The sequence below is a fragment of the Danio aesculapii genome, chromosome 16, assembly GCF_903798145.1.
Source record: "Danio aesculapii chromosome 16, fDanAes4.1, whole genome shotgun sequence".
Lineage (NCBI taxonomy): Eukaryota > Metazoa > Chordata > Actinopteri > Cypriniformes > Danionidae > Danio > Danio aesculapii.
The window spans coordinates 24,820,778-24,831,728 of record NC_079450.1 but is presented as its reverse complement, the minus strand read 5'-3'; the positions used below and the strand labels follow the sequence as shown (position 1 = coordinate 24,831,728).

The 10,951-nt window shown below is 35.7% G+C and overlaps 1 protein-coding gene across 1 annotated transcript; it reads right to left on the bottom strand.

Annotated features, from left to right (window-relative positions):
* Window positions 1-241: 241 nt before the first annotated feature.
* On the bottom strand, window positions 242-2,924 carry LOC130243276 (uncharacterized). The gene is made up of 4 exons (XM_056475396.1): window positions 2,775-2,924; window positions 2,062-2,209; window positions 1,843-1,951; window positions 242-1,699 (listed from the first exon to the last, which is right to left on the bottom strand). Exons 1-4 carry the CDS (start codon window positions 2,851-2,853, stop codon window positions 1,574-1,576), a joined length of 462 nt encoding a protein of 153 aa, XP_056331371.1. The 5' UTR covers window positions 2,854-2,924; the 3' UTR covers window positions 242-1,573.
* Window positions 2,925-10,951: the final 8,027 nt, after the last annotated feature.

Here is a 10,951-nt window from a genome sequence, read left to right as displayed (position 1 = left end):
ACTAAGCCAAAGGACATGAAATCCAAATATGAAATTATATTTGATATATGTAATTTGCATATATTGCCATATATCTTATTTATAGGACCCTCTCTGAGTCTGAAGAAATTCAAAATGTGACAGAAATCTGATTTTTTTATCAAGATGCACCATTATATTTTCGCAATTTTTAGCCATTTGCACCATTATATATTAGCCATTTATATTTTAGACAGAATAGCAAACCATAGATCATACTTCATGTTGGTTAATTAGATTTATTTACTTGGATGGTGATAACAATGTACTTGTAAATGAAGCGGACAGATTTGTAAATGTAGCTACTGTAACTATGCCCCATGAGGATTCAGACACTGGGCCTCATGGCCAGGAGAAGCAAAGCCAGTGCAGTCGTATAGTGCATCATGCTCACAGCAAACACAAGCTTGTGAGTGTCTGATGAGATTTTGTTACCAGAGCTATTTTTTACATCCCTGTTACCTAAAGCTAAACTCAACCGTGGTTAATCAAAACAAACATGCGATGCATATGTTTTAAACTCCCATGGAAAAGCTAGGTTGGGTGGAGGGAGTAAGTTAATATATTTGCCAAAGAGGTTGATGTTTGTACTGTTACAACAGACACCCATAATTATTTTGACATTACTTTTATTGTTATACCATACTTTGAACAAACATGGCATGCATGTATATAAGAGAGAGAGGTATAAAAAAAGGTCCCACTTAATATTGTGTCCTTAACTATGTACTTACACCTAAATTAATAATTCGTTACAATGTACTTATTGTGTAAATACATGTATTTACTGTGTACTTATGCTTGATTAAATACCTGTATGTAAATACATCTGTAAATAAATTCTGTAACTACATTTGTAAATACACTGTTGACCACCCCTTACACCTTAACCCACCGTTAAACCTACCCATACCACCAAATCTGTCCATAACCCTACCCCTATCCCAACTCAAGAGCACAACAAGCGTTCTCAAAAATATTATGAACACAGTAAGTACACTGTATTTAATTTTTGATGCAAGTAAGCTACATAGTAGTTAAGGACACTCAATATAAAGTGGGACCAAAAAAAAAAAAAACTGTAGCAATAGCAATTGCCTCGAGGTGTCTTTTGCACTTTATAATTAGGTGCTTATTTATATAGCGATTGTGTATTTGTGCAATATTCATACGACAATCACTAAAATCTTTTTTTTTTTTTTTTTTTTTTGTGGGGCGCCAAGTCATCGATCATTTGCAGACTCGATTTATAAAAATTGTGCATCCGAAATCTCTTGATAATCACTAAAATCTGATTAACTTCTGGATAAGCAAAATGACACATGAACCTCTGTCGCCATCTGCAGGCCAGTTTTAAAATCGAGTCCATTTTTATTGAGTCGTTCATTTTTATATAGCCAAAAGATTACTAATATTCAACACACATTTATACACAATTATACATTTGAAAAACAATCAATAAAAAAGTACATAAGCTAACTGATTTAAAAAAAAGTATGATGTTCTCTTCACATGAAAACCATTTATGCTTCAGTGTAGTCTTTTTACAGTAAATTTAACCACCCATCATCCGGTTCGCGGCATCATGGCAGTTATCAAACAAAAGTTTGTAGTCAGTTCCTCCAGCCTTCACAAAATCAGACACTGTCTTGCTTCCACCGAAATTTTTAGTCTCGACAATCTGCTTAAGAAAAACAGAGATTGCACTAAATTAAATAATCACATTTATATGTATAAAAAACACTGACCTTAACACAAGTCATATAGCCTACAAAATATTAAACATTTCCTTATCTACAATTGTAGTGTTTTAGAATTACTTGCCTTCCAGTTACTGCTCATATGACGGGCAGCCACCACAACGGTCTGTGATGAGATGCCATAGCCATCTCCTTTATGAACCAGCCATATAGTGCCATCTTCTATAGTCACTCTAAAAAGCAGGACCAACAGAAAACATGCAAGACAATCAAGTCATTCTCAATCTGCTCAATATGTTTTATTCACCAGGCACAAAATACAATGTCAAAACGGATCACTTACCTAACTCCAGAGTGACTGAGTACGCCGACTTGGAAAGACATGCCCTCCAAAGGCCTGGTCATTCTCTCTGCCTTGAAAACTTTGGAGTTGTATAGTTTCCTCAGATCAGACATTTTGGAAAGGTCATAATTGTAAGAATTTCCTTTATCTAAAGAGATTCAGTGCAGAAGATTATTGTGGGTTACACTGTTGGGGAAGCTACTCTGAAACTGTAGCTTGATAAGCTCTATCAGGCTATACTGTAGCTTGATAATACAACAAAAAATAAGTAGCAAGCTCCACTAAATATGAATAATAATTTTAAGTAAAAAGTTTTATATTTAAAGCAGTGCACTTATACAATTAATGATTAAATAAATAACGATTATTGCTTTATTGCACACAGCTTTCAAATTTCTCAGACTGTCAAGTGTCAGAGTACAACACTGCAACAAATGCCATTTTCAGAACAGAAGAAGTTAGATCAAGCACACAGTAGCATTTTCTCAACAACAAAAAGTGACATGGTTCCATTTTTTATAAAACTTTGGTACAATGTTCCTAATAAATATAATAATTTCCAACATTTATGGATTAAATTTCAACTGATAAAATATTATAGAATGTTTTTCATTTCAGTTTAATCTGTCATCTGTATATTTCTACACAATTAATGCAGCAAAAAAAAAAACTAAACAAAGGAAGAATGTATAAGATTTGTAAATATACTGTACCGTTGCCCCATGATGATTCAGCAACCATGCTGAACATGGCTAGAAGAAGCAAAGCCAGTGCAGTCTTGAAAGACATCATGATCACTGCAGCAAACTGGGTCTGAAAGTTTGTAGCTACAGCAAGCTTGATACTTCTCTGACCTTCTGATCCTCCCTTTAACCAAAAGCTTGCTTCACTGCTGATGTCATGAAAGCAAACATGACAAGCCCAAGCAGTGTTTTGGGAAAGAGCAGGATTGCACAATTTCAATTCAAATGGCTGTGGTGAACTATGCTGAAGTTTTGAATGTCCTCCAGAGGTCATGTTGTTCTGCTTGCAAATGGAAAACGGGAAAAGCCTGAATTGCACAACTAAACTTTAAAACTTAAAAACTTAAAAACAGCAACACATAAACAGTACCAAGTTTAAAAAGAGACAGTTGAAGTAGATTTTAGTTAGTGAATGAATTGGTTAGGTGAATTGGGAAGGCTAAATTTTCCGTAGTGTATGAGTGTGAGTGGGTGTGTATGGATGTTTCCCAGAGATGGGTTGCGGCTGGAAGGGCATCCGCAGTATAAAACATGTGCTGGATAAGTTGGTGGTTCATTCCGCTGCAGCGACCCCGGATTAATAAAGGGACTAAGCCAAAAAGAAAATGAATGAATGAATGAATGAAGTTATTATGTGATATGGTATATGTGAAATATGCAGATATATCAACATATAATATCAATGATCATTCAGTAAACCAAATTAGCAGCACAAAGATACCAAGCCTCTGCTATCTTGTTTAACTGCAGTAGGGTTAAAGCGATTTTAAGAGTTTTACTTCATAGAAGATAAATACACAAGCAACAAACTTGTTGCCAACAATTGGTTACACATAGACATGGAATCCATGACTTTCTGAATCACAACTGATTATGTAAAAAGTACATAGTCTTAAGTACATGGTCTTAGATGGGCTTTAGAACAGGATTTTTGTCTGTTCCCAAGTTAATGCATGTATTAATCTAGCTTTAAATGGCATGTTTGGATGTTGTGTTTCACCCTAGCCATTAATTTGCTGGATAGGAGAGGGTAATAGTCTATTGTTTGTTAATTATAGCAAATAATTGTGTGTCTTATCCCCCTCATTCATTACAACGGTCCTGTATTTCTGAAAAAAAAAGCAATGCACAGGAAAGTATATGAACATAGCCGTATCAATCCTTTTTCAAGAAAAGTTCTGCTTACATGTAGAATGCTTATCATTCATTCATTCATTCATTCATTTTCTTTTCGGCTTAGTCTCTTTATTCATCAGGGGTAGACAGATTAGATAGACTTTATATGTGTAGTCATTCATTTCTGTTTATTTGATGACTAGTCTAGTTTTGGCCTATTCTTAGATGTCTATTAGATTGGACAGACCAAATTTAGCCTTGTTTTAGCCAAGACGACTATGTTTTGACATCTATTAGACATCTTTTAAAAACAAAAAATGCTTGCTGGGCTGCTTCCACAATTGGTTTGCATAACCAAAGAATTTCTGCACAACTGTGAGACATCGTTTCAGGGAAAACTTATCTACATGCTCGTTGTCCTCATCAGGGTCTCAGCCTGGCTGCAATTCTTTGTAACCATCTTGAGTGGGCAAAGGCTCACATTTAATGGCATCTGACACTTTGGTGAGGTGTTTTTTTTTCCTTGGAGGTTTAGAAGTCAGACAGATGTAAATGACCAGTAGATCATTTCTGACTGAACAATGCATCCATTAAAGTCACAGTATTCCCATAGAAATCATGGTTTAATCATGTTACACTGTTTTGGACCAGGCGACATGGTGGCTCTGTGGTTAGCAATGTCACCTCACAGCAAGAAGTTCACTGGTTCCAGTCCTGTCTGGGCCAGTTGGCATTTCTGTGTGGAGTTTGCATGTCCTCTCCGTGTTCGTGTTGGTTTCCTCAGAGTGCTACGGTTTTCCACACAGTCCAAAGACATGTGCTATAGGTGAATTGGGTGAACTAAATTGGCTAAAGTGTATGAGTGTGAGAGTGTATGGGTGATTCCCAGTACTGGGTTGTGGCTGGAAGGGCATCCGCTGCGTAAATACATATGCTGGAATAGTTGGCGGTTCATTCCTGATAAATAAGGGACTAAGCCGAAGGAAAATGAATGAATGTATGGTGACCATGACTCAGAAATCAGCTACAGAGTTTACAGAGATATACACTGTTATTAATACAAAAAGTGTGTCATATAACCACAGAATAAATGTCAGTATCACACAGAAAGTTTGTCTTACTATATTGGCATAGAAAATGCATTTTCAGACACTCAGCACAGAGACTAGTCAGCGAGCAATTTGGATCACACAGTTCACACAGTCTAATTGACGCTTAAAATGAGTAAACTGGAATGGATAGGACGCTTGAAAAACAAGGTGAAGAAAAGTCCTTTATATTCTAATTTTATTATCGGATTTGTGATGCTAGGACTTGAACAACTAGTGGAAATAGACTTCGCTTGCCCTTGCAATCCAAAGCTGAATCTTCTGTTTTCGACAGCGTATTTTGTAGTTCCTGCTTTTTTCTCCTTCGCCCTTTTATTTTACATTCAGAGCTCACAAATGAGCAATTATTCAAGCTGTTTGCACTGTGCCTTAGTTTGTCTTACTCCAGCCGTTCTCTGGATCATGCTGCTGTTTTTTGATGGGCAATATTTTGCCTGTGCAAAGACTTCATGGGAAGGACTGACGGTTCACACGGATATAACCGCTTCAACAACATGGTGCCAGCCTTTAATCCAATCTGACAACACCACAGAAAAGCAAATAGCATTTTTCAGCTACCGAAATAATTCTCAGGTGAGCTTGATGTTGCAGTCAAGATGATGTTGCAGTTACAGTATGTTGATCCATATACAGTTGAAGTCAAAATTATTAAATTATTATTGTCAATTTTTGTTTTTCTTTTTCAAATATTTCCCAAATCATGTTTAACAGAGCAATGAATTTTTCACAGTGGTTCCTGTAATATTTTTTCTTCTGGAGAAAGTCTTATTTGTTTTAATTCGGCTAGAATAAAAGCAGTTTTTAAACATTTAAAACCCAAATTAGGGTCAATATTATTAGCCCTCTTAAGGAAGATTTCTTTGATTGTCTACAGAACAAACCATCATCATACAATGATTTGCCTAATTAAATGTCACTTTAAGCTGAATACTAGTATCTTGAAAATATCTAGTAAAACAGGTACTGTCATCATGGCAAAGATTAAAGAAATCAGTAATTAGAAAATATTAAAACTATATTATGTTTAAAAAATGTGTTAAAAAAATCTTCTTTCCGTTAAATGGAAATTAGGGAAAAATATACAGGCGGTTATTAATTTAGGAAGGCAAATAATTCTGGCTTCAACTGTATTTCTTTCCTGTTCCCAAGTTTTCATGCACATTACTCGTTTGGTGTCTTTCTTCAGCTAATGGGACTGTGTATATTGTTCCTGATGTCATTGCCTCTGATGTGGATGGGCATTAGGAGGTGGTTCTACATGCCAACCAGAACTAAAGAACTTGAGCAAATAGAAATGGTGGATCTGAGCCCATCACCTCCTGACACAGCCTCTACAGCTCACAGTAGAGATGATTTTTAAAACCACTGGACAAAAATCGCTTCATTTTTACAGTAAGACTTTTTTTTCATGTTCACCAGCATCATGTCTAAAATTCTTTTTTTTATAGTCTGCATTAAATGTAAAAGTATCACATTTGTATTTTTTTCATGGTAACACTTTATTTTGATGGTCCGTTTGAGTATGAGTAGACCGTCTGCTTGATATCTGTTGATACTGCTCCTTCAACAGACATTTAACTGACTATAAGAAACTTTGCAAGTACATGTCAACTTACACTAACCCTAACCCCAACCTAACAGTTTACTTATAATCGAATGAGAATTAGTTGGCATGTAGATGCAATGTAACTTAAACTCAACAAATAGACCATCAAAATACAGTGTGACCTTTTTGGTTACTGGAAATGCTCAATTTGCAACAGAAATAATCCAATCTGTCACTTTAGAACAAGTAAACCATATTTTGCTGTTTAAACTGTGTCATATTGCATTTTTTCATGCTGTCGTGTAGAGTAACACACCACTTCCTGTCATTACAACAAGGTTTGCTTTCTGTTTTTGTATCACCTGGTGCTAGATATGCTGTTTCTGGCAAAAAAAATAATAATATCTAAATATATGTGTCTTTTTTTGTCTTACAAATCTCACTTTATTTTCCATAACTGTCTTACCATTTTTTGTTTATAAATAGGAATTCTAAAAAATAGAACTGTGAGATAAAAACTTGCAACTGTATCTAAAATGTTTGATTTCATGACAGAAGGCTTTTTAAAAGACAGTATTATGACTGAACGAAATGTTGGGCAGTTATTGAACCTGTTAGTTCTCAGACTCAAAGCGAACCAAGCATAGCAAAACCTCCATAGCAAAACATAATATTCTTCTATAAAATGTATTGTGGTTTAGAGTAAATAACGGGTCTAAAAAGGTTTTTATTATCTGAAGCATCAGATATGGCTTTATTAGATTTTATTTCTTACCCTTGGTTGTTACAACCTGTTTAACCTGGGGTGTGCATATTAATGATATGTGCAAAGTACCAGTCTGTGTTTTGTTCTGATCGGCCTGTTTTTCACTGGGATTTTGCACAAGGGACTAAACTTTTATTATTCAACTATGCCTAGGTAAACGCAGATTTTCTTTCTGGCACCTTTAAAATACCCAAAGTTTAATAACAGTATATTATAACTTTGGCGACGCAATGGCGCAGTAGGTAGTGCTGTCGCCTCACAGCAAGAAGGTAGCTGGTTCGAGTCTCAGCTGGGTCAGTTGGCGTTTCTGTGTGGAGTTTGCATGTTCTCCCCGCATTCGCGTGGGTTTCCTCTAGGTGCTTCGGTTCCCCCCACAGTCCAAAGATATGCGCTATAAGTGAATTGGGTACTCCATAGCTGAATCTGTGTGACCACTGCTCCAAAGCTATTACTATAGTACTAATTGGCCACTGTAATGTTTAGAATAAAAACATGATTGACATCAGTTTGATGATCTAACTTTGGGTTTTGAAGTTAATCCAATTTTCATTTGCAGCTAAAATACAACATCTGGCCAATGTTAGAGGTTGACTTTGACAGTCTGACCTTGGGTGCCAACCAAATTGTAAAAGCAAAATCAGTTGGACATTTAAAATTGCCCTCAGCCTAGTATTGAGTTCTGATGTCTACCCAATTTTAATTTTCGCTTTCAACTAAAAAGCAACATCTATAAGATGAAGAATTTCGCAGATACTGAAGCTAAGCAAGGCTGAACATGATTAGTACTTGGATGGAAGACCACATGGGAAAACTAGGTTGCTGTTTGAAGTAGTGTTAATGAGGCAAGCAGCGGGTGCTCAAACTGTGGTCTGTGTGGGTCCTAATGCCCCAGTATTGTGACGGGGACACTATACTGTCAGTGAGCACTGTCCTGAATCTCTGTAGTCATTAAAAATCTCATGGTACTTCTTGTGAAAAAGTAAGAGTGTAACCACAGTGTCCTGGCCAAAGTAACTTCCTCTGCCCTCATCTATCATGTCCTCACAATCATCCTAATCCACTGAATTGGCTCTATTGCTGTCTTGGATGTGGTAAAGCACTGGTGCTGTTGTCCTGTGGCTGCCGTTGCATCTTCCAGATGGATGCCGTACACTGATGGTGGTGTGGAGAGACCACAATTAAAAAAAGTGCTTTGGGTGTATGGCCATACACAATAAATATGCTATATTACTGTATATTATCACATTATATTGCCAATACATATTTCATTTTGGTTGAAAATTAAATCTCCCAAATTTCCTACAGTCACTCCATGATCCTTTTGCAACATTTTTTTATGTCTGTACTTATGAGTGTTCTGCAGTGTTGTACATGAGTCTGTCTTTGAGCCTAAAAACAAAGTTGATGAACCAGATTAAAATCTGCTCAATTATAGTAGGAAAGCATCTTGAGAAATTATATGACCGTTTCTATTACAAGAACCTCACAATGCTGGCAAAGAACATCATTTCAAACCCATGTCATGTGTTGAATCATAAATTTTTACCATTAAAGTCAAACAATCGATTTAGAGTCCCAAGTTTTAATAAAGTGTGATAAAAAAGTCATTTGTACATCAGGCTGTCTTAGAACTGAGTAAGGCCCAAGTAAAATTATTTTTCTTTTTTGGTATGTCTTTGTCTCTTTGTAAGAAGTATTTATCATGCTTTTTTGGTATGTCTTTGTCTCTTTGTAAGGAGTATTTATTATGCTGTTGTGCAAAAAAAAATTCATATGCAAGTCTGACAATAAAGTACTGTATTGTTTTGTATTCATATTCCAAAAAGCAGACAAACTCTGGTGAATCAAAAGAAAAAATTAGTACTATGCCACTTGTTTATGTCAAGCACATAAGAATGTCACCAAAGCGACTAGAGCATCATCTTTTGAACCACAGACTCCTGAGCTATCACTTGCATCCATAAAAGTCAGCTAGCAATCATTTTCAGTTTTAGTCTGTAGACATCTCAACCTTGACAACAACATACAAATAAGTATGGAATGGGTAGCACTCTTGAAAAAACAGCTGAAGAAAAGTCCTATATATTCAAATGTAATTATTGGCATTTTAATGCTGGGACTCGAGAAACTTGTAGAAATGGATTTTGCGTGCCCTTGCGATCTGAAAATTAATGCAGCATTTTCTGCCATGTATTTTGTGGCTCCTGCTTTGTTCTCCAGCGCGCTCATGTTTTATATTTATAGTCCAGAGTGCAAAACAAAGCATCTGGTTTCTACTGTAACCTGCATCATTCCAGCTGGTGTTTGGATCTTGCTGCTGCTTTTCGATGGTCAGTACATCGCCTGTGCTAAAACCTCTTGGGAAGGACTGACGGTTCACAGTGATATTGCAGCTTCAACAACGTGGTGCAAGCCTTTCATCAGTTCTAACAGCATCACTGAGAAGCAAATAACATTTTATTTCCTTCGAAATGTTTCTCAGGTAAGTGAATATTAGGAATTGTTTAATTCCCTGTTATTCGGTGTGGATGAAAATTTAGATTTAAATGTAATGTCTCAGATTTTGTCATATTTTCACTTCAGATGGTGGCACTGAGCATTCTGGGTGTGAGCTCTTTTCCCTTGTTTTTCATGGGATGTAAGAGATGTTGCAAAAAAACACCAGGAATCAATGAAGATGACGCTGAAAAAGTGGAAATGCAGAATCCTGGTCAAAGTTCAACATCACCTCTTGAAAGATCTTCATTAATGGATGAGGAACGAAGAGATGTATCTTTGAACGAACAGTTGTAGCTTTGCTTCAGATCACATAATGTTCATAAACCTAAAATAAATCTGACATTGAAAGAATGCCGTGTTTGTCACACATTTGTCATACAACTACACAACACACAAAGAGCACATAGTTTCGTAGATGCCTTCATATCATGGAGAGCGAGAACCACATCCTGTTATTCAGTGTACCATGCTGTGAAACAAGCAAAATATACTTGCTTATTTTTTCATGATTTTGAATTGTACACTGATGTTTTTCTTTACAGTGCTTGGCATAAATGAGTACACCCCTCACATATGTCTCTTTATATTAATGCTTTCTACAGGATGCTTTGAAACTTGTTTGAATTCAAATGTATTATCTTGCAGTATCTAAAGGCGTTAGGTGACCAAACTCTTATTTTAATGGATAGAGCTGTTAAATGAATCAGTTTTGTTTAAATGCACCAAAAAGTATGGACAATATTCACTGTGAATTGGATAAAAATATTAATTTTCAAAATGGGGTGTATTCATGCTGAGTATTGTATATATAATGCTCTCTCTCTATCTACTACTGGCTTATTACCTGCCTATTATTAAGATATTAACTGTTTATTAGTATAAAGTTTAATCGGTAAGACTTTATAATAACTACACACTATGAATCATTTATTAAGCATTAGCAAATAGTTAATTCATTATCTTTTAAGCATTAACTCTACATTAATAAGCGTTAGTAAGCAGTTTATAACTGCAGCTACAAATGCTGTATTCTTGACTTACAAACATATTTATAATGTGCTTAATACTTGTACTTTCATACTTTGATAATGATTTATTTTTAACTACTAAA